The sequence below is a fragment of the Nasonia vitripennis genome, chromosome 5 (assembly GCF_009193385.2).
Source record: "Nasonia vitripennis strain AsymCx chromosome 5, Nvit_psr_1.1, whole genome shotgun sequence".
NCBI lineage: Eukaryota > Metazoa > Arthropoda > Insecta > Hymenoptera > Pteromalidae > Nasonia > Nasonia vitripennis.
Window position 1 is genome coordinate 4,445,635 of NC_045761.1, and position 24,044 is coordinate 4,469,678.

The following is a 24,044-nucleotide window of genomic DNA, read 5'->3' on the forward strand; positions in this document are numbered from 1 at the left end:
AGAGAGAGAGAGAGAGAGAAAAATCGAGTAAAATAGCGGCGTGCATTCTCCGCGGCGGCAGTGCTAGTTATTACATTGTTTATACCCGATATTTCATTCGAAAGCCCGACGCGCGCTCGCGAGCGTGGGTGTGCCCGTTTAATGTCACGGGAGCAGTTCAGCTCCAGCACGAGCCTTCGATCGCTCTGCAGCATGAGGGAGAGAGCGACTAGTACTCCGATTATCGAGAGACGATCTCTTTCTCTCTCTCTCTCTCTCTCTCTCTCTCTCTCTCTCTCTCTCTCTGTATATAACGTCGTTAGACGGCGTAGCGATCGTTTTCGTTCTCGAGGGCGTTCCAGAATTAAAGAATATACGAGAAAGCGAGTCTCCTTCTCTCGCTCCGTAGCGTTGCGAAGGGTCGAAGAGGCAATAAAAATCGCTCGGAGAAAGAAGAAGTGCGAGGAGGAGAGAGGAAATCGAAAGGTGATTAGAATAACTCGAGAGGAATATCGGCGCCCGAGAAATTAACTCCTCGCTGCAGATCGACGTAGGCCTGATTAAACTGCGACTGGGAGCGAGAGCCACTTAGGAATATCAGATTGCCACCTTGTCAAAGTGTATGGAGAGCGCAGGAACGCGTTAAGCGCATAATCCCGACCTCTCTCTCTCTCTCTCGTGAAAGAGAGGCCGCCGCAAGTATAGAACGTATAAGGGCAGATACTCTCGAGAAGGATCCCGAATTCCAATTTCGCCTGTACTGGCGCGTACAGACGGAGAGTCGCTCGGTATAACACGTCGGTGATCTCTTTTGCCTGTGGAGAGCGACGGATTCTACTAGAAGCCAACAGAACACACCGACTGCTATAATGCCAGGGTATTGAGACACACACGCGCGTTGTTGCATTCCGCCACACACACACTCGTAGCGTCGGCGAGGCACAGGTGCGCGCTGCACTCGAGAGGGAAACGTACCTGTAACTCCGTTATACGTATACCTATGCATGTGCACATCAGTGGGCTCACACGTATGCGCATGCATCATCATGATTACGGCGGTGGGAGTGAGCAGCAGTAGCAGTAGCGATGGGAGATTAAATTTCAAAAGTCAAAGAGAGTAGCTCGCTCGCGAGAACCGAGCCTCTGAGCTCGAGCTCGTTAATGCCTCTGCTCATTTTCTGCCAGTCCGTGTGTGCGACGATTCTATATTCAGTGTGTCAACGGTTCGTCAGCGAAGCTTTCTTTACCCGTGTATCTACAACGCGATGCGTGAGCCGTTTTCACTGCCGCGCAACGACGAAATTAACTCGCGGTATATACTCTCCCTCTCGTAATCAGAACGTCGATATTGCCTCGCGCTTTCCATGGATCATGTGCGAGTGTATAAAGCGGTCTATTGCCTGCTACACCCCCTTTCTGTCTACACAGCCGCGTTATGGCAATAAAGTGCAGGTATACACACGAGCGGAGAAAGCTCGACAATCGGCTGCTGCGTGCGCGGAAAGAGTCAAAAGAAATATACGAAGCTCTGCAGCGCTTTATCGCCGTAAAACCAGGCGCTCCGCTATTGCTATTCTGATGTACTTTTTATCGCAGCTTCCAAGCCCGCTCATTTCTTTCTCTCCCGCACTGCTATCGTGTGGTATTGAGTGTGTATACGGGCCTTTTGATTTGTTGCCGGTGTTAATCGCTCGACTCGACGACAATTCGACGCGACTGTCTGGGTGTAGAGTGTCGAAGCTGATCCACAAAAAGTTTAATTTTTTACGTATAAAGTTTTAGCATTGTTGTTTTTGAACACTAGTGAATATATAGCATTAACTGTTAAGTTCACGCCCCTTGCGACTCTTCCAACAATTACGAGAACTGCAGTGCGAGAAACGTCAAAGAACTCGAAGCGCAATCCAACTTTGGCGAATTTTCATTTTCACGCAAAGTTGCCTCACCCGCCGTGAAAAAGCCAAGTTGGCGAACTCCACACCCCTCCTCTCTCTCTCTCTCTCTCTCTCTCTCTCTCTCTCTCTCTCTCTCTCTCTCTCATTCTCTTCATTGTGCAACTCGATCTCAGAGCATTGCCAAACAAAACAGCATCAGGGAGCGCGCGCTTTGACTTCATTTTTCGCGAAATCTCCTTAATTAGCCTCGCGATGCTCTTGGATTTCCAGTGCTATCTGCGCGAGCCATCAAGCCAGCCCAAACGAAGCATAGTTATCGAGCTGTCAAGACGATTCATTAAAGCAGCGCATACAATACGTCTCTCGTGTACACACTATATTCCGAGTGAAAGACATCGGTCTCGCGATTCTTAAAAAAAATATCGTATACGAATAGGCGATAGTCTCGCGACAAAATTCCGCGATCTTGAAGAACGTGTGTGTATACACGAGAGGAAGCGACGGTACGCGATAGAGTACGTGCACCTGGAGGCCGCGAAAGAGAGAGAAGGCTCGAAGCCGCGCCTCGCCAACAAGAATGTCCTTTGTGGGCTGGCTCTCGTGGCGCCCATTGTGAGCGCCGCGAATCTCCTTCTCGCTCGTTTTTTTTTTAACGCCGCTGTCGCGTCTATCCTCTCTCATATTCGCGAACAATCTTCACACTCGTAGTGAGAGAGCGTGAATGAAAAGCTTTTTCTCATTCGCCCTCGTTCTGTATAATAACGCACGTACGATTGAATAACGCGCGCTCGGTGTCGGAGTTCACGTGCGAAAAAACAAGCGCGCGCCCGCGACAACAAAAGACCATCAAATCCGATTAACTCGCTCGATGTTTGACGGATAAAAGTTTTACGAGCGACAGAGGATCGGATTCATAATTAAAAAGCGATAAATCGCGAGCGAAGCCGCAATTAAATTCTCCATTCTCGCGCATTTATTTATACAGCTACAAAAGCGCTGCACACACACATCGCGGTTATGTACACGCGAATATGTTTAATACGGCAGCACGCTGGTAAATCCAATTCATTTGCGCAAATGCTCGAAATTTAAACCCCTTTGGGTTACACGTACATATATATATGTATAAATGCGGGTAAACATTGCAGAGAAATAAAAGCTCCGACGCTTCGGGAATCATCAAACCAATTTATTTCATATTATTCCTATACGCGAATTCACTTTTAATCCCTGGCTTGCACAGCGCGAGAGCTCTCTCCGCGTGTGTGTACGCATACACGCGCGGGGCTGACGAGAATCGATAATCGTTTGTCTATTTGACTGCATTCAGCCGGTTGTTTCCGCAGCAGCCTACTCGGCATCGGACAAAATCGACTGTTTTTGTGTGCGTCTGTGTGTGCTACCCTACTGTTGCTGCCGCTGCAATTCGGTTATGAAAGCGAACGGCGCGGCCCCCGCAATGGCCACGTTTGCATTTATTGCAATAAAACGCGAGCGTTATACGTCGGGGGGATGTGCGGCCTGTATCGGGACTAGGGAAAATAAAACGGGATTTTCAGTGCGCGATGGCCTTTTTCTTTAATTGCTGAATGACTGCTGAAAAGGGTTATGGCTTCTCGGTTATCTTTCGTTGATGCTCTTTATACGCGCCATGCGCTCGTTGTTTGAAATCACGCTGCGCTCTGTGCTCTCTTTTGCAGCGTTTGGCGTTTGTCAAACATCGCAAAGTACCTCCGATGGTATTATTGCTATTATCGTCAGCTACATGGAGATTAGACACGACGAGTATAGACGTAGCTCGAATAAGCAAACAGGTTATTGGCACGACAGATGATAGCCGGGCAAATAAGCGCGGGTAGTTCATATTTACACTTTATCAGTTTGCGTCAAACAGCGCCTCTTAATTTATAGAATTTCCATCAAGCCGGCCTAAGCCTGCGGGCAAACTTGTGTAATCGATAACGATTAGGCCATCAGCCCGAGCTGATGGTCACACGCCAAGGTTTATTCGTTGCTCTCCGCACAACAATATACCATTACTAATCGGAGGCGAATCAAGCGATTTCGACCCCATCGGAGCGCGGTAAAGCTCTTCCGGCGCTCGTTCAACTGTATTATTTAGAAAAGCAATCGGACCAGCTCGTACGTGTACTATATCCCTCGTCGCTGGTATTTAATAAGCCTAGAGAGCGAGAGGGCGCAATAAAGCACTGCGTTTCTGACAATTAAAGCGCCTTGTGTATTTTATCGCGCTTCGCCGGAGAGTTTCGCGTGCCGTTAATCTTAACAATAATGCACGCTCTCCCGCAAGCCCTCAGCGTTCGCGAGCGCGCGGCTATACCCTATACACACACTAAGAGCTCTTTATACGGGCAAAGTTTATACGGGCAATTACAAAATAACAGCTTTCCGGTTTAACACACCGGAAGTAATTCCGGCTAAGCGCATCGGTTATTGTATACCAGAGAATTCTAATATTCAATGTAATATCCCGCGCGCTTGCGCTTATATTGCCCGGGTCCTCCTCTCTCTCTCTCTCTCTCTCTCTCTCTCTCTCTCTCTCTCTCTCTCTCTCTCTCTCTCTCTCTCTCTCTCTCTCTCTGCTGCGCTTTACTTTGTGAAGAATTGCCGGCGGAAATTCGGAGGCTGAGCTATAGATCCTATACTCGCGTTTAATAATACGCGATAGCTTGTATTAAAAAAAGCCACGCACGCGTTTGAAGTACGTAATTGTATGTCGCACGCGCGCGCGCGCGCAAGTCTACAAACAAGCTTTAATCCTATTTGCTGTACAAACGCGCCCATGTGAACGTATCCGCGCGCGTTGTAATTTCATTCGGGAATATAATCATATCAGCCGAGTGTACATACGGAGGGAAAATTTCCGACGCTAGCTGCACTCTTTTCTAGGGCACAAAGAACGAAAGTCAAGAGTGGAACGAAGTTTGCAATTAAGCCAACGTAGCTGCAGCGCGCGCTGGACTAATTTGAATTCGCTTGGAATTAGGAGAGAACTCGAACGCGCGTCTAATTTATAGAATCGACTCGTTGGATAATATGCGTTGAAGAGAGCAATGAATCACTTGCTCGCGGGTTGCTCAATTATCGCGCGACATGCGCACGCGCGCGGATCGTGTGCCTTTTTGTGTGTGTGCATATAGGAACGATGACGAATCACGTTTGTAAGGCGCGAAGACGTCGAGCTGTTGCGCCTTTGGCTCTGTCTGTCTTGTATACTAATTAGGAGAGACGTCGTCATGTGTTGTAGAGGCTAGAGAGAGAGAGAGAGAGAGAGAGAGAGAGAGAGAGAGAGAGAGAGAGAGAGAGAGAGAGATGTCGATCACGCTGTAAGTAGAAACGGATGGGCGTGGCCAGACATCCTATTTTTTTCAATGTATGATTCGGTTGTGCGTTTGTACATAACACCTCCGTTCGACGCATATCGGATAGAGACCCGCAGCCGCGGCAAACTCGCTCGCAAATTCTCAGAGTAAATTTCGCCCGGGTCACGCAGGCGCAGGCAACGCAGCCCGATAGACAGAGAGAGAAAGCAAATACCACCTAGCCTCTAATCCCATCAGAGCTATATCAATAGGACGCGCTGAGAGGGGCCTCATCCGTCTATATCTACAGCCGCGTGCGCGCGCGCGCACAGTGTCTCGATCGATCGTCTTTGACGATTGGTTTAGCTCGGCGCAGTTTACATTGGCTGCTTACCGGTTAATGTGCTTCGCTGATGCGTCTTCCCTGCCCTCGTGTATCCACTATGCGGCGATATATAATATATGCATGGATATGCAGGCTGTAGTGTGCATATTACAGTGAGAGAGAGAGAGAGAGAGAGAGAGAGAGAGAGAGAGAGAGAGAGAGAGAGAGAGAGAGAGAGAGAAAGAGGTGGGCTGGGGGTATGGCGACGCGTATGACTCTGGAACTCAGCTCCGCTGAGAGATGGAGCAAGTTTGACTTATCGTAAGAGGATTGCCTCTCGGTCTGTATACCTTTGTTTAATTCGTTATGAGATTGGAATTCTATACGACGACAACGGATGGGGCTGATCCCCTTCGGGATCGGCGAGGTCGAATGAAGCCACGACACCGATGATAATCTCGAGATGCTGAAGACATACGTATATAACCAGAGCGTATAAAAGCTCTTCCCGACGTGCGTTACCGCGAGCACCACCTTGTCGGCAATTACCCACTCTCTCTCTCCTACTCTACTCCTCGACTGCAGCTGTTCAATACAAATTGCTACAATCTCGGCAGTAAATACCGGCTCTCGAAGCCGTGGATAACTGCAGCGCGCTAAGAGAGAGTTCTCGCGTTGGCCGGGCCAGTCGCGAGCGCGCGCGTCCGCAGAAACAATTACCCGTGGGTATACCTCGTACTCTCGGCCGAAGAATCCGAGCCAGCCCCGAAACTCCGAACATCAGTGAGCCTTGAGAAACTCAACTCCAGGCTCTCTCTTGGCCCCCAAGAAACTGCAGCGCTAGAGAGAGAGAGAGAGAGAGAGAGAGAGAGAGAGAGAGAGAGAGAGAGAGAGAGAGAGAGAGAGAGAGAGAGAGAGAGAGAGAGAGAGAGAGAGAGAGAGAGATGTAGGGCAAGGTGTCTGCTTCAGAGCCCCGTTGAAGCCATATCGAGTGTTACACAGCTCGTCGTCGTCTTGAAACTTGCCCGCGAAGGATTAGGCCAATTACCAAGTTCGTCGCCAGTGCGCCGACACTATACGCTCCGCACACTTTGGGCGTCAGATTCTGGGCCTATTAGCGCCTGCCAGCCGCCGTCGAGGTATTAAATCGAGTCGTCCTCGTCGTTCAGCAGAAGCTCTCTTCGCCGACCCACACACACACACACACACACATACGCGGGACATCGTCGTCGTCGAACGGAAGCCCATTAGCGATGTACGAGCTATATACGTACTCGCTTGTGCGACTGCTTCCTCCCTCCTGCGCCTATACCTATCTCGATTACCGCAACATTGTTCGTGGGAGCGCGAGCTTACCCTTTGACTGCAGCTGACATCGATCAATCATTCGCGCGCCCGCGCGAGCGAGCTACTTCCCTTTGTCTCCGCGGCTCTGCATAGCTATATGTACGTGAATACGTCTTCCGGTGAATTCCTCCTCGACGTGATCGCTTGCTCCTGGAAAATGGCTATTTGCTTTGGATGTAATGCCGGAGTATCGCTTTTGATGTGCCACTTGCGACTGATTTCATCACAAACATGCGCGATGTAAAAACCCTTATTTTCTCTCTTTTCAAGTTTCATCTAAGAGCGGAGAGCTTCGTTAGAGCGTGCTGTAGCTGATAAATTTTCTTTTCAGTCGAGGGGATGAAAAAGTTGTTCACCGAGCATCGTTTAGCATTCCAGCTGGATTACGAGTTCTTTGCCCACGTTTCTCTATCTCTCTCCCTGACAATGTTCCGCTTTTACAGATCAGTTCGCTGCTGAATTAGCAAAATCCACAGAGATCCGAGCGCGCGGCGTGACTTTTCTTTGTCCGCCTTCGCGAAGCTCAACTTATATGCAGCTAATAATCGTCCGCGGAGGCATTTGACCCCTTGCAAAGGGATAACCTGATTTCATTTAAGAGGAGAGATCGCTATCCGTATCCACGTATGCATGTATGTACATACAGCAAAGCTGCAAAGCGTCAATAATTTCGTATTTTATCGGCGCTGAAGCCCGTGTCGCGCGTGTTCGCAATATTGCAAAATCGGCGGAGCATTTATGCGCGCTGGCGCCCAGCTACGAGTTTATCGACAAATCGCACGGGTACCCATAGTTGCGCAATGCCGGGAAATTTTAAAACGAAGACGCGACGGCACCAGTAATTACAACAGCAATCCTTCATGCATATCGCTTTCATAAATATTTAGCGTCAATAAACATAAGCTATGGAAACGTAGCATGGGGTGGTGCTTATAAAAATAAGCTCGACCTACTACAAAGGGCACAAAAAAGTATTTTAAAACTTGTAAACAAGAATAAATTCGATGAAGAAAGTCCTTTGAATATGAAACAAATTTTTGCATATGAGTGCGTAATATACCACTATATTGATCTCAAGAAATTATATGTAATGTCCAGCAGTGGCACTAGAAACAAACTTATAATACCGCCTAAGAGCTCTAAAGCAGTTAGTGATAAAAATAACTACATAAGAGCGATACAAGTATACAATTGTCTTCCAAAGAACAAAATTAATCTTAAAGTCTTAGATATTAGCAAAAAATATAATAAGAACAAAATTAAAAAATGGATTAAGAAAAATATATTATAAAATTAATAGTATATTACAAGCAATATTTGAATAACATAATTAGAATCTGTTATGGTTTTGGGTTTTGTTAAAATTGTTTGATTCTGTTCAAGATTTTCTGAAGATCTTGGAATCTAGTTTTAAGTAGTTCGTAAGTAGTTCTAAGTAGTATGTATCATACTGAACCTATGTACAGGTAGCTGTGTCTACCTCTATAGGATGTTTTGGCTGCCTCGGACATATCAAGTATGTCCGGAGGTTAGCAAACATGTATTACATGTATAACTTATGTATAACTTATGTATTACTCTAGTAAATAAATAAATAAATAAACGAGTGCGCGAGAGAGCTAGCCGTAGGTGTGACTCCACTCGGACCAGAGGCCCTCGCATGTTTCTTGGGGTTCACTTGTCGGGCGTTCTCGGTACATTGGCACGTTTTCTTGTGAATCTAGCCTACATAGACTTAAAGAGGACAAGAAAATACGCGAAAATAGGTAGGCTAGAAGTTTGGGCAGTTACTACTAAGGCCCGAAGCATCGGCGAGAAACAGGGGCTGTAATTCGCCTGTTTCTTGGGGGTCACTTATCGGGCTTTCTCGATGCCTTGGCACGTTTTCTCGTTAATCTAACCTACATAGACTTGAAGAGGGCGGAAAAACACGCAAAATCAGCTAGGTCTGTACCAGCGCCAGTTATTGCTAAGGGACGAAGCATCGGCCGGCCATAGAGGGGGAAGTCGTTTAAAATGCCAGCGCGCCGAATATGATTCGCGGTGAAGCTTGCATAATTTCGCGACGACGCTCTCGCTGTATACTTGTAACTTTTCAACGACAACTGGCCGAGAGTTCACCGACGCGGATGTGTAAATCGAACGACGCCAAGTGGCCCGCAATCTCGGCTGAGGAGATTCGTACACGCGTGTGTACGCATATAGAGATTACAGCCCCAGGGCCGCCCGCTTTACTCTAGTGTATAAGAAACTCCCCTTTTCTCGACCTCGCCGAGAGTATCATTCTCGCGCGAGCTCTAGATGTACAAACTCGCTGCCCCAGGCCAGCGAGATTCGAACTTTCCGATTGAATTGGTTCGCGCGCGCGCGCGAGAGAGCGACAGGGAAATTGCTCCGGTAGGGAGAGTTTCTTTAGCGATGACGCGCTGCTGCTATATACGTGTATACACACACATGCGCGCGCGCAGTAGCTTCTCCTTCTTGGACGACGGGGAGAGCTGTAAATTCGTCGGCGGCTCCCGGCACTTCAGCTTCGCGCGCATTATGCATTTATAGGGTCCATTCGCTCTCCTTGCAGCGCTCGCCGAGCAGTTATGGCCGCGGAGTATAGGAAAGGGGACGTTTAATAGCACTTTGGGTCCTGTATACGCAGTGCGCTCTCCCTCTCTCTTTCTGTATATAGTATACATTTCGCGGAATGCGCGTACGTGCTGCGCTGGCTTCTTTGAAATTCGTATTATGACTCGAGCTTTTTTCCAGCTCCGTGTCGCAGCAGGAAACTGCGGGCGCCGTAAAGCCGGATCCGCGTCGATTTTGCAATTAGCCGAAAGCACCGCAGCGGAGAAAAAAAAGGACCGGTTTCGCTTCCAAATCTCCGCGAAACGAAGCAATTGTGCGCCTATGCTCGCGCCGTAAAACCATATACTCGTCGACGAGTGTACGTAGACATTCCTGCGACTTCGTGGGCGACACACCTGCACGCCAGGCAGATGCGCCCGGCGAATTTCGCTCCGATGCTGCGCGCGCTCTCGGGATCGCGTTCTACGAGGGCATAAATCCCGAGTCGAGCGTTCGTGCACTGCTAGAGCAGACAGAGAGAGAGAGAGAGAGGAGAGACATTCGCTCGTCGGTGCAGGTATGAATGTACTACTACTCCCTTTTCTCGATGCTCCCGCTTCAGCTTGGGCAGATGGGCGAAAGGGTATGATTTGCGAGGTTGTAATTACTTTCGGCAGGAGATGCCTCGCTCAGATCTGTAAATGCATTGGTGAGAGAGGATTTAGTGGTAGCAAATTGGCTATTGCTCTGTGTGTAATGCTTTCATGACCCTTTCGATACCACCTTCTCCTTTATAATACATATACCATCAGCTAAGACTCGCGAGAATATGGTTTTTTTACACATATAAAATTACGCCGCGGCGCCGCGAATAGAAGCGCGAGGTCCTCGGGAGCCTAACAAACGGGATTACGCCGTCTATGTGCGGCCTGCCTCTGACCTTAATCTCTTTTCCCTTGAGAAAGGTATAACAAATCGCGTTACAGTCCATAACTCTCGAAAAAGCCGTGTCGCCGCGCAGCTGCCTACTGCTGATGCGCGCTTCGCGTCTTTTACGAGTCGTCGTCGTCGTCACTCTCTGCATTACTGCCGCCACTGCCGCCGCCGACGACGACGACGACGTCTTGTTATACACGGCGAAATGGCACCGGTCGTATAGTACCTATATATAACAGGAGAAAAAGGAAAACCGGACACCGCCGCAGAACGGGAAATTCCTTTTATCGCTTTATTCCGGGAAATTGAATTTGAATTTCTCCCATTGTTATTTTATTGAAATATATAAGAGAGCTAGTGGGAGACTCTTTGTTAAAAATGCATGCGGGACTATATATAGTACGATCGCAGTGTCTGCGGCTCATGGCTAAGTGCATTCTTCCCGCGTTGCAAGCTTGCAAGCTCTCCACGGAGCTTTGAAAAAGATATGAGAGAGAATCCTCGGGTGAAGAAGTTTGTTGCGGATGTACGGGCTGAAATCCAATACACACACACACACACACACACCCAGGGCAATTGAAAATCTCGAGCTTCGGACAAGTAGGGCACGCATGACGTCTCCGATTACACGTCTGCGTGAACGAGTTGCCAGCTCCTCTTAGCGCGAGAGACAGAGAGCGAGAACGTCGTCTTTCCTCGGGCGCGTGTTTAATTAAGGAACCGAGTTAGGCGCCGCTCTATAAACTGCCATTTCATTTTGGCCAATCCAGAGTTAATCGCGCGCGCGCGCTCGCTGGCAAAGTCGAAGGAGCTGCGCAGCACGCTCGAGAGGACCTCCGCTCCCTTAAAACGCGCCGCTGTAATCAAGCGCCGTCGAAGCGCCTAAATCGTCCTCTCGCGCAACCATTATACATACTGCTATGTACGCAGAGGGAGGGAGCTGCTAGAGAGCGGGAATTCATTGTCTCGAGCTACTCGCTGCTCGAGTGCCGAAAACGAAGGAAATTATTCGCCGGAATTTAATGGATATTTAAGGGTAGTCTCGTTATCGGGATAATTATAACAGAAAATAAATGTCGAAGTGTATAAGTGCCTCGAGCACGGGCGAGTTAATTAATCGTCGGGACAGCAGTCGATCGGCGCTGGAAAAAATCAAGACAAACGCGCGAGCTTTCAGCAGGGGCAGTTCAAAGGAACGAGAGAGCTTGTTAAGATGAAAGCTCGCGCGATGGTCTTCTTTGCTCGCTCGATGGCAAACATTGAAAGAGAAGCGGCCAAAGACGTTGCACAAGGATGCTCCTTTCTCCGGACACTCTGCCGTCCTTGGCTGTCTCGCCGGTCGTCGATCGCAGGCGCGCTATCTCTGCGCCTCGGAATATAAGCCGCGCCTCGCGCAGAACAAATAGCTGCGCCTGTTTCGCTCGTATACTCTCGCGTGCGCTGCCGCACTGGGTAAACTCGTCCTCGCGTGCAGCCTCGTATAATTGGAGTTTGGTTAGTTTTCAATAATTGCCAAGCAGCAGCCTGTCCATAGCTAGTTTACCCGTCACGCCCGAGAGAGGGAAAACTGATTCGCGCAAGCTCGCGCGATGATACACGTGAAAACTTTGCGGCCCGCTCTTTAACGCGCACCGCCGCCACAACTTTATGCCTAATTGATAACCGACTTTCGTGCGGATGTGTGTCCGTGTCCGTGTGTGAGTGTGTGCTTAGTCAGGTAAGAGTTTCGAGCGAGAAAGTGGTTCGAACTCGCGCGCGACGAGCTTTCACGGCAGAGTCTTATCGGAGGGGCGAATGGATAATGCATTTCTGCCTGCCGTCGATGAAATTAAATCGCTCTCGGTTGTAGATATGAATGAGTGCGCACAGTCTACTTACATCTAGCAAGGGCGAATATATACGTTCGCCCGCGGAAATTCAAAGCACATACAAAAGACTCGCGCGCAAGCATCGGAGGAAGTAAATAAGGGTAGCGAAGTTGGCGCACGGCTCGAGCTCATAGCGAGGGTGTGTACGATGTGACGGGCCCTAATGGGAAAGTAAATAAGCTACAAGTCCTACGGCCGCGCGAGAGGAGCAGGAGGGGTGGTATACAGCGGGCGATAGAGCGGCACACGCCCGGATGGAGGTGCGCCCCGGCTCCGTGTGCAGTGCGGAAACTTTCTCGATCACGAGGCGCCGAGAAAGTCGAGAACGGCCGTGTGTCGGTAGTCTGCTGGGCGAAAATTTCATTTTGCCAAAAGTTTCCGGCGTCGTCTTTGCGCCTGCACACAGCAGCTTATGCAGCCAGACGGCCGCCGAGGACGATACCGCCACCGCCGCCGTTAAGAGTTTCTTGCCACGGCAGCTCACGTGTGCGCAGGTGCTCTGGGCGAGAGATGTGATGAAATTTTGAAAATTTCCCCGGTAAAAGGGTGCTTGCGAAATGACAGTTATTATTAAGCTACGTCTTTCGCGGAAATTTCGTTGATTTCCGTGCAAAGGCTTGTTATCGCAAAGATCTGGTTGGATGACTGTTGGCTGCTGCTATCGATTGGCGAAATGAGCGAATTTTGCGAATAATACTTATGTATTCACTCTCCTTGAGTGGATAATTTTTATTTTTGTTTCGGAGAAGAAATACTGCCAACTGAATTTGGCATTGAAGCTATCTCGAGGAGACAAAAGCTCGGTCATATTTCAGTTGGGTTATTTAAAGTCTTAAAATATTAAAAAAGCTCCGATGAAAATCGCTGTTTTGATTTGAAAGTTAAGCTTTACTTAAAAGTGAATTGCTGCGAAAATCTTTGTTTATTAATTCTCTTAAACTGCTAGGTCGCCCTATTGTTAATTTACAGTGCAATTTTATTAAAAGTATCGTAATTTATTAACGACGACCTTTGGAACAGTACCTAGTTGGAAATTCAAGAATTTCGATGAAACGTTTTTATTTTCGTTACACAAAAATACTTCTACAAGGATTGACAAAAATTTGACTAATTCAACGCCTGTTTGGGCTGTCATTCTAGAAGAAGGTATAGGACGAGAAAATAAAATAAACACAGAATAAATTTAATCAAGTAACATCCTTTATTCACACGGCCCTAGCCGATTAGCCACTCGGACTAATCTCACCAGCGGATTCGCGCGAGCGAGCGCAAGGAAATTTCCCGAAGGCGTATAATGCGCGAAGATAGTGCCGCGCGTGCACACATAAAAGTGAGCGGCGGGACAACACGAGGACGCTACTCTAGCCCCGGGTATATCCGCGGCGCGAATGCAGAGATAGGACGAATGCGATGAGTATCAGGGATAAGCCACTCTAGTGGGTCATTAAGTAAGTTAAGCCGCTCGAACGACGCGTCCCTTTCGCGAGGGCCTCTCGTAAAACTTAACGTTTACGAGAGACAGACTGCGCCTACATCCGACTGCGCGTTTCGCCCTAGGTACCTCTCTCTCTCAACTGCATATACTTTCTTAGTTTTGTCCCCGTTTTACCCGCTTCATTTGCTCGCGAGTTCGGACGATGCAAACGAGGCCGCGAAGTTCGAGCGCGAGAAGTAGCCGCGTCGAAAGAGGACAAGAGCTTTCCTTTGTGCGTCGCCGCTTCAGCTGTTGATCTACAGGAGACCCTCGATTACGCCCGAGTGGCTGTCGGTTTTTTCTTTCGGCTCAAAGAAAGGGTCGAGTACTGCAGTGTGTCGTTGATTTAATCGGCACCGCTTGCCAAAAGATTTTATCTCCTTTCATCCCGCCGAGTCGCTTGTTTAGCTCACTTCTCGTTTGGCCAACTTCTCGAGTTTTTAATAATCCGGAAAATGAAACCGGATTACAGAAGTTCCAACTTCTCGCCGTCGGGAGACAAACTAACTTTGTCATTAGGAGCTTCTAAGGCTGAAATAGCGCGTTTGCTCTCATTGCGCAGATGGAAGCCTTATTCGCCAGCGAGAGCTCCTCGGGCAATTTTCGCGCTTCTGCAACCTAGCGCAAAAATCGAGCACGATCAAAGTTCTGAGAATTTCCGTCGCTGCTGTTGCTGCGTTTCTCATCCCATCAGCAGCAGCCCTGCGCGTATAATCGATCTCCTCGCGACGGAGGAGGAAAAAAATATCTCTCTTTATTAATAATTCAGCCCAGGGTTGTTCGAGCATCACGCCGGGGGTAGAGAGAGAGAGAGAGAGAGAGAGAGAGAGAGAGAGAAAAAAGCGGTTAATTAAAACTTTTTTAATCCTGTGTAGTATCCCCTTTAAACACGCTCTCGCGATTATTCAGCGGACGAAGACATCAATAGGGAGGAAACGGAAGAGTAATGAATAAGGGAGGCCGCTGCCTCAAAGCCGTAGCAGTGGTGGTGGTATTAGAGAGAGAGAGAGAGAGAGAGAGAGAACGCGCGTGCAAGAGCAAATTAGACGAGGCGAAGTAAAAAGCGGCGACGGAGCGACAGAGACGAAAACAAATGAACAGCTCGGCCGCGCGCAAAGTGCACGAACGCGGAACACTGACCGAAAGCCGAAGGGTATTATACCTCTATAGGTGTGTTGGAGAGTGAGAGAAAGGGACATAGAGAGAGAGAGAGAGAGAGAGAGAGAGAGAGAGAGAGAGAGAGAGAGAGAGAGAGAGAGAGAGAGAGCAAGAAGCGCCGTGCCGTTTTCGACAAATTAGGATCATTTGGATCGAGCCGAGCTACATCCTCCTTACTTCGTGCGCTTTGTACAGCCGTGCGCTTCCTGTGTGTATAGCTCCGATGCGCAGATATGCTCTCCCGGAGAAAGCCGACTACACACGTATATACAGCTGCAATTTATCGCTGTCCGGCTGGATTGGATCCAATTTACTAAGTCGGCGAGCGTGTGTGTGTAACAAAGTTTACGCTCTTGACACGCGAGACGAGTGCGAACTTTTTGTCGCTCGTCGTTATATACAACCGATGCTGCAGGTGCACCGCCTCGCCAGAGAGGAATGTACACGCGCGTATGTATAGTGTATACCTAGATTTTCTGACGTTGATACTCGAGAGCGCGTTACGCTTGGCAGCTGCTGACGCGGCAGTGGAGTGTGAAGAATTTTACAAGTTTCTGACTGACGTAAAAATTGCTCTCTCTCTCTCTCTCTCTAGCGCGTGCGCACGTGTTATATAGTAAAAGTTTGATGATTTTCTTCCCGTTTTATATATCCTCGGCGATTTCCGCTTTACTTTTCTCTTTCCATCCGCCCAACCACGCGTGACTCGTGTGACTATATGTCGTTTAATTAATAATGACGCGAGGTTTACACTTAATATACGTGGTTACACACACGGCGCCTAATTTGAGCTTTGAATAATAGAGTTAATTTAGCTCCGTATAAGTCCCCGCGAACTTTGTCACGTCGCGCGCGGATACTTTAGCGACTCGAACTCGGAAACCCAACTGCGTCTCAATTTAAGGACGACGAATTTACCTCGAAATAACCTACTCCAACCCGATGACTAATTACCACGTGCGCACCAGCTGCGCGTCATTGTTGCTTTTTCGTCGCTGCGATGCGAAATCCGCGATCCTTTCGAAAGTGCGCGCTAATATATTAATCCGAGCTCACCTTTATGATGAGAATCGCGGAGCGGCCGAGTGAAGAGGCGACTCTCTGAGAACGTTCCCATTATATCGGATCGCGCGCGGCGGCGCCTTTCTTATTGTTGTATTACTCTCTGCGGGTTGCGTCGAGAGTAGTTGCGGCGTTGTTGCGCGCGAGCGAGAGCCCAACTTAATCACTCCTTGCTTCGGTCTACATCGTGTGTATGTGACACACACACACACACACCTAAACTTTCTACGTGTGTCGATTATGCACTCTCGCGCTAGTTCGCTCTATCGGGTCGAATCTCACTCGTTGAGAGAGCAATTTGGATTGTGAGAAATGCGTAACCCTTTCTTCTTTTTTTTTTGAGAAAGCACCTCGCGCACAAAGCTCATTATTCGCGGATATAATTTTCCGAGTAATGCACGCTTGCTTCTCCCGATGAGCTTTCGCGCGCGCACAGGTGGACTCGCGGCCTCTTCAGTGTTCGCAATCCAATGGAAAGTATAGTGTACGTCTGTGCGAACGTCGAGCAGAGCACATAGCGCATTCAAACTAGTTAACGCCTCGAAATGTCTGAAACAGCTTATCATCAACTCGACCGAAACTTGTTTTCCGCCGCACGCGCGCGAGCGTTCTCAAAGGCCCATTCATAGAACATTTGAGCGCGAGCCAACCCGCAGACGAAAATTTTCATAAAGAGCACGGTGCCGTATACGAAAAAAAAAATGTATAATGATAAAGAACAAGAGTCCTCTTTGCGCTGAATAACGAAGTCTGCGTATAGTGTGTGAAAACAATGGGCCGCGCGATTGTAGCTCGTGTGCTCGCACACGGTCAGAGAGCTTCCGCGGTGAGCCTTCTGCTGTCAGACCCTCCGATTTTGTTTTCCGTTTTGTTTCTTTCGACCAAGGAAAAAGAAGCAGTCTCGCGGCTCGGATCCTTTGTGCCCCACGGACAGTTGACAGATGCTGGCAAAGGTGTTTGTAGCGCCGAAACGCGCGTTGTCACGGAAGGCGAGCTTTTTGACGAGAGAGCGGGTTTTTTGAATTTATTGTTCGTCGGCGGGGGCGAAAACAAGCCTCTCGCGGCTGTTTTCAGTTTTGAGACGCTGCTGCTGCAGGCGGAATAAGACACAAAGCGATACGCGTTTAACGGGCTCGACGCGAGTTGAAAACAATTATCTGTGTATACGGAGCTGTAAATGTGTCAGGAAGTGCTCGTTTGCAGCAAGGTGTGGATGGTTATGTTTTTTGAAGAATACCTTTGCTGCTGTGCACACGTATTTTTATTGGAGTATGGACGTTTATGCTGGTTTTTCTTTACATTACGATATGCGAGGGAAAAGCGAGGTATACAATTGCAACGCTAAGCAATACAATCGTTTTTTACATTTTTTTTTCGTGTTTTACAATGCATCCATATTGTTCATTAAAGGTAATAGTATACATGCGTGTAAGGGTATTGTTAACATTTGATACAAGCAATTTTCACTTTATTCATAATTTTTTGGAAAGCTATTTTAGATTTTGTGTTGAGCAAAAGCTTCGGCTTGGTTTGAAAGAATGATACCCGATATTTCAAATCATCGTGAAATTTATCATACCAGCGATGGAAAACTTGGCCACAATTTAGCGAAACTCGCGAAATACGTAAAATGAATGAATGTTATAAAAGCGAATATTTTATTTTTAATAGTAGACGGCATATTTCGTGTTTAAATTCGTCGATTCACGCGCCGGATTTGAATATACCAGACAATAATATGTGAAATACTGATCGCTGCAGAATATAACAGTAGATAAACTGTACAAGTTTCACGTTTTTTTAAAATTTATCGACGATTTGCTATACAGTCGTTTCGCAAAACGTCGAATCAAGCGCAAATGATAGCGAAACCACTGAAAACTATCACAGTAGCGGGAGGAGAGACAACTAGAGAAAAAAGCGAAGCGAAAAAAAAAGAAAAGAAAAATTACACCGAATCGTAGCCAATTGTGTCGTTATTCACTCACGCTTAAAATGACAAAATCGCTGCTATACTGCTGCGCCCGCGCGCGCGTTCGGTTTACTCGAGCGAAAATAATTATTTTTCCTTTTTACAGAGGCTTGCGGGGAGACGTATTTTTCCTTCTTACGCAATCGCGTCGCTAAAGTGCGTCCACCGCAGACTATAAGAAGAAAAAATAAAACAAGACACGAGAGGGAAGAAGAAAAGAGGGAGAGCGCGAGCTGGGGGGATACAGGAGGAGAAGAAGAAGAAGAAGAAGAAAGAGGAGGCGAAGGCGAAGAATAAGAAGAAGCCTCCCCCTCTGGGTACTCGAGTGGCCGATTTCCTGCAAAAGAAAAGCTCGACTCGTATAGCCGCTATATATATATATCGAGCTCTCGAGAAAACGACTCTCGGCCTCGGGGCGAAAAAGCCTGTATGTGTCCATCTGTATCAATCGCGTGCGCGCTCGCGTACGCCTGTGTATGAGCGGTGTACATATGGGCGTTTCCGTGCACTATACGTTGTTCTCTTTTTACAAGAAAAATTTATCGAACAAGAAGTAAAGTCACCCATACATCAGCGAGCATTCATATTGTACGTGTCGCTCGCGCGCGCGCGTGTTGGTACATCGTCCTGGGAGTTTCCACGGCTAGCGCTGTCGTCTATCCGCGAGACTTCCGCATCGGAGTCAAGTGTTGCCGGTCCGACTATGCCGTCTGTCGCCCAAGTAATAAGTGTCGAGTGCGGGCTCGGTGCTGCTGCTGCTATAGCCCCTCGTGAGAGAGTCGATCACTTGCCGTAAGAGCCCGCGCTGGGAGGCAGGTATTGATTACTGGCTCCGCCGCCGCCGAATCCGTCCGTTGCTCCGTTGTAGCCGGCGACGTTTCCCCTACCTGTCGACAGAGACGCCGATTCTCATTTATATGCATGATCTGTCGCGCCGTCTTTCGCCTCTCGGAGCCTCCGTCGTCGTGTGCACTCTAAACGCTTTCGGCTCCGATCCTCCAAGCGTCACGCGGCTATACTGTGCGACTTGCTATTACGGAGGCTGATGTGTATACAATGCTGAATTTGCAACGAGGCTTTTCGTATAATTACGGAATTGGGAAAATTGGGTGAGCCGAGATATACGTATTTGTGTATGGAAAAGGGTGCGGCTGGAGATGAGGTGAGAGGATCACGTAGCCGCACTTGATAATCTATGTGGAGTAAGAGTCTCTCGATGCAGCTCTGGAACGTTTTCTGTTAAGATATGGGAGAGATGAAGGGGCATAGGATTATCTCGGCGCTGCTTTGATCGCGATCTCGACGAGATATCGAGCGATGGTATACTTTTCACACATCAGAGTCGCTGCTGAACGAAGCTATACAGTATAATTAAGAGGCAGCTGATGTATCACTTAGATAGCCACTGTTTCAGCTGACGTATAACACGATGACCTGTTTATCACGAGAGCACAAAGTATAGTATACATCAAAACGAACCTTGATATCCACCTGCACCACCACCGGCAGTACCGCCGAAGAATCCAGGCCCACCAGCAGGGGCACCTCCGGCTCCGAAAAATCCAGGCCTGGGAAACTGCGCCTGTCCCTCGTAGCGGACGTCGGCGACGTAGCCGTTGGCGTCGTCGGCCGTGTAGCGGACTATCTGCGTACGGGAATCCGGCAGCAGAACGCGGTACTCACCGCGCACCACACCTGCGGCGTCGCCGCTCTCCTGCTGGCCGTAGTCGTTGCCCGAGGCTGCGTCTCGCACCTCGTACTGGAAGCTGTACGGCCGTGGCGCCGACTGTTGACAGACGCGTGTTTACCGAGCGATTAATTGACACATCCGACACGTTGAAATATGTAAACGAATGCTTCATCATGGAAGACCACGAACAGGGAAGAAATAGCTGACACACTGTGTGATCCATTATAGATCGTGCATTTATATTCTATGCGGATGCATGTTTCAGAGGTGCAGGTGCGAAATTTGTAACTTTGCACTTTCGAAGCTGAGAAAATGATTTTTTAAACGGGAAATAAAGCGGATTGAAAAGCTTTATCATGTAATTCAAAGCCGTCTGTGGTAGTTTAAAATTGATAATAATCAGCTGTACTTAACGTTCGGAACGAAAACCGCTCGCTCATTTATTCAAATCTATTTTCAGCCTTCGATCCCGATATACATACATTAATATGAAAATTCTCACGGAATATATATAGTCCGCGACAGTGAAGTGACACGAGTGCAGGACAGCAAAAAGTTCTTTGAGCTCGGAGCTTCCGAAATCGCTTCTCTCGCCCTCTGTTTGCCCGGCGTATCGAATATTCACGATTTCGTTACTTTGCCGCCACACACACGCACCGGAGCTTAAACAAGCGCAGAGTTTAAAGTATCGCGCAGCTATACGACAGCGAGCGCTTCACTTCGCCTCCATCGGGCTGAATATTACACAAGCTGACTCAGAGCCGATCGAAGCGCTTTTGATCATCCATCCGCGCTTGCGTTAGCGGAATATATTTGAATTACTTTTAAGCTCGACGCCGCGAGGATTTTCGATATTTTGTTTCGACGAGATCATGTCCAAAAGTAATCAGAGAGCGCAGCGCGGTCGTCCCCATTGAAATTCTTAACAATGATCCCCGCCAACAAGCCTTTTGCGCGGCGCTTGATCAAAAAGAGTCGCCGCTGCGAAATTCACGAGAGCTTTCGCCAGTTTCAATAAGAGCCGCGCGCGCGCGAGCGTGCGAGCGCACTGCCGAATAATTAATTTTGAATAATCTGCATCAGCGCGGCCGACGCGTCGTTTATTAGAAAAGACACTATCAGACCTTCGACAATAACCCGCGGGCCGAGCGCGCGCATTTGTCGCGAAAATTTCAATGGGGCTGTTTAATTTGACGCGACGCTTGCAGCGCGCGTGTCGACCGATGCGTTATTATACCCGAGAGCTGCCTCTCTCTCTCTCTCTCTCTCTCTCTCTCTCTCTCTCTCTCTCTGTGCGTCTGAGTCTGCGATGTGCCGTCGAACCGCAATTTTCAGCGGACTTTTTGCACTGCGGAGGGAGAAGAGAGGGAAAAACACGCGCGCTTAAATAGAGCGCGAAACATTGCCGCCGTACGCGCGCGTTTCTATATGTATGAGCGCATACAAACGTTTGCGGGGATACTACGCGCGCAACAGCCGAGAGGGGAAGAACGATAGCTGTTTGCCGCTGGAATAATGAACTTTTCATTAGGGGACTTTTGTCTCGCGCGCGGCACGGGAAGATACGAGCCCGCGCCCCCGATGAAAGGCTATTTTGCGCGCCGCTCTGATGGCTTTATCCACGGATTAGCGCGAGATTTATAGAGGTACCATTGAGCCGCGCGGATTTTTTTATTCGGATAGACATCTTCTCATTCGGCTTTTGTCCCTCTCTTTTTTTTCAATCGCGAAATTATGAAACACGCGCTCTGCGTCGGTGCAGCAAAAGCCGATTTATTCAAAATTTTAATCACTCCGCAAAAGCGAGCTCGGCTGGAAAAAAAATGAAAAAGAAGAAAATTACTCGTTCGCATAAAACTACAGTTCGACTAATCCCCGGGAACGCTATGTGCGCGCACTCGAAAAGTTACGCGTGCAGCACTTCACTTTCGGCATTACACACGAGTCCGGCCCACACACGAACCGCATACTCTCTGATGCATCTGGGCTCTCCCTCCCTTCCTCTATACGTCTAACGAGTGAGTCGGTCTATCAAAAAAGAATATCCCTCTCTAGAGCTCGTACAGGCTTTTCATTGAAATTATCAAGAGAGCGGAGTCGGCCGACTCAAAAGCCGAGAACGCGCGATCCCTTTGAGGTGCCCGGAAGCCGTGCGGCCGCAAAGCGTTTTCCGCACTCGACTCGGAAACGCGCTGCATTGGCCCTCTCTGCAGCGGAATTCAACGATGCTTTGACGTATCCAGCGCTATGCGCGTATATGGTAGCCTCTTATCTTACCGCTGTGTACTCGCCGATGTTTTGTGTTTAATTAAACTATTGTAAAATGGCCCACTTACATTCGCGGTCGATGGTTATACGAACACACACACACACACGCGCGCGCACACGTACAGCTAGGCTTGCGATATCGGATCGGATCCATTTGGCCGGCATTTAGGGAATAATTTGTCGGGGCGGGCGCCAAAAAGAGCAAGCAAGGGGGGGGGGCTGACTCGTAAAAAGGAGGCGGCACCGCCTGGAACGGACGCGGAAGTTGTTAATCTTTAGCGAGTATGCAATTACACCAGCCCTTTCGAGCCCTCCTCACACACGCGCCGAATACGTAAACGCCTGCTTGGTCATAAGGCTGCGAGGGAGACTTGATCGCCGCCTCTATACACTAATACTGCTGTATCTAGTAGATTATTTGCTTCGGGTCGATGCTAACGTTGTTGCCTGCTGCATTTTTTTTAATCGAAAATCAAAAAGGGCCATTATAGGCGAGCCGGTGTATAAATATTGGCCTTTGGATGTAACGACGAGTTATATATTCACGGCAAGTTTACGGCGCTCTAACTAGCAGAGTAAATCGTTGATAGAGTTTGCTCATAAATTTACGTACCATAATAACTAAAAGGGGGCAATAAGAGGAGACAACGATCTAATTAATTTACGCTAAGAGAGCGCTTTATTTCCCTCTTGAAAATGCCCCGGCGCAGACTGGCTTTTTACCGAGTGAATAGTTCCGTGAACCGTTAACTAAATTTCTCGAGCCACGAAATTTCTCATCTAACCTTCGTTATGCAATCGATAAGTGTTTTCAAACTCACCCTTCCGTTATCGCCCGCGTCGAAGCTCCGGTAACCAGCGTCGTTGTCTCCTCGGAATCCCTGATTGTTGCCTTGGAATCCTTGGTATCCGGCGTTGCCCTGATAGCCCTGGTAACCCTGATTCCCCTGATATCCCGCGGGGAATCCAAAGCCAGCGGGCTGTCGGGAATTGAATCCACCGCCAAAACCGTCGGCTCCTCGTCCAGCTCCAGCAGTGGGTAACCTACCGAGAGCGTTGTTGCGCTGGCCGAAATCAGCGGCTCCGAAAGCTGGCCGGTCGTACTGATAGCCGTCACCCGGCAACAGCCCACCGCTGGCGGCACTGCAGAGCCCAATCAGGAGCGCGAACTGCGATAGAGAAAAGCTTTGTTGTTTGTTTTTTCATACGCACTATATACCGGAGTGTTTGCTCGGCGATCAAGCTCTTGTTGGCACGACATAGCGTTTACTTATAAATTTTCCGTTATGCACGTATGCGTGATTTTAGCGCCGAGCGACCCGTTCATTCCTTTACAAACGAGAATTAATTTTTTTATATTTCGCGGATACGGCCGACGCTGCAGCTACGCGCACTTTCGATCGGATATGAAATTTTTTATTTAAATTTGCATTTGGACGACTGGAAGTACGCTCGGGAGCTTTTTATGCATATATTGAAAAACAAACCGTAAAGCTTCCGCGAAGGTAAACGGTTGGTCTAATACAAGCGAGTTAAGCGGAGTCTGCTTGTAAAACATTCGAGTCGGTAACTCTCTTTGATCGAAAGCTTCGCGCAAATGAATTTGCATGTAAATCAATGCCGCACGAAGTTACCGCGTATAATCTCAGAAGTTTGATTCGAGCGTATTAAAGCACTTCACTGTCTCAATGCATAAATCCACGAACCGAAGCTACGTAGAACTGTCTTTTCTCGAAATAAAAAAAGTCCGAGGACACAAGCGATTAATGCACACGACGACGTCTCCGATGTGTCCAATTTCTTCCCTCACCTGAAGGCGGTTCATAGTGTGGCCTGAGAGTCTATAGCGAAGGGAGTCCAGGCGAGAACTGAGAGGACGATTCCCCATTGAAGCTTATATAGCGTGATTCTTTGCGTTACAGTTTATTACGTCGGGACGAAGCCCCTACTACGTGCGAGAGCAAGGCGACGAGACCAAAGGGGGAAGGCGGACTTTGAAATCGAGTTTTCGCCGATCAAGAGAGTGAGAAAGAGAGACCGACTGGGGGGGGGGGGGGCGCCAGTCGATCCCATCATTTTTCTCGGAAAGAACTTGGAAAACGTTCTTTACGTCCTGTTTCCCTTTCTATAGAGATCACTCGTTCGCAGCTCTGCGCAAACAAGTAATAAAGCTCGAGAGCATCGAAAA

General features: G+C 48.5%; 1 protein-coding gene across 1 annotated transcript; it reads right to left on the bottom strand.

Annotated features, from left to right (window-relative positions):
* Positions 1 to 17,154: 17,154 nt before the first annotated feature.
* On the bottom strand, positions 17,155 to 23,681 carry LOC100678527 (pro-resilin-like). The gene is made up of 4 exons (XM_003426988.4): positions 23,667 to 23,681; positions 22,678 to 23,025; positions 19,378 to 19,684; positions 17,155 to 18,785 (listed from the first exon to the last, which is right to left on the bottom strand). The coding sequence occupies exons 1-4, from the start codon at positions 23,679 to 23,681 to the stop codon at positions 18,682 to 18,684; spliced, it is 774 nt and encodes a 257-aa protein (XP_003427036.1). The 3' UTR covers positions 17,155 to 18,681.
* Between the last annotated feature and the right edge of the window lie 363 nt (positions 23,682 to 24,044).

What these genes read in the sequence shown, in the direction of transcription:
- LOC100678527 (XM_003426988.4), bottom strand. An exon ending in ACGCGGGCGATAACGGAAGG is followed by an intron (nt 19,685 to 22,677) that starts GTGAGTTTGAAA and finishes GTCTGTCAACAG; the next exon opens with TCGGCGCCACGGCCGTACAG. An exon ending in TGGTGCAGGTGGATATCAAG is followed by an intron (nt 18,786 to 19,377) that starts GTTCGTTTTGAT and finishes CTCTGTCGACAG; the next exon opens with GTAGGGGAAACGTCGCCGGC.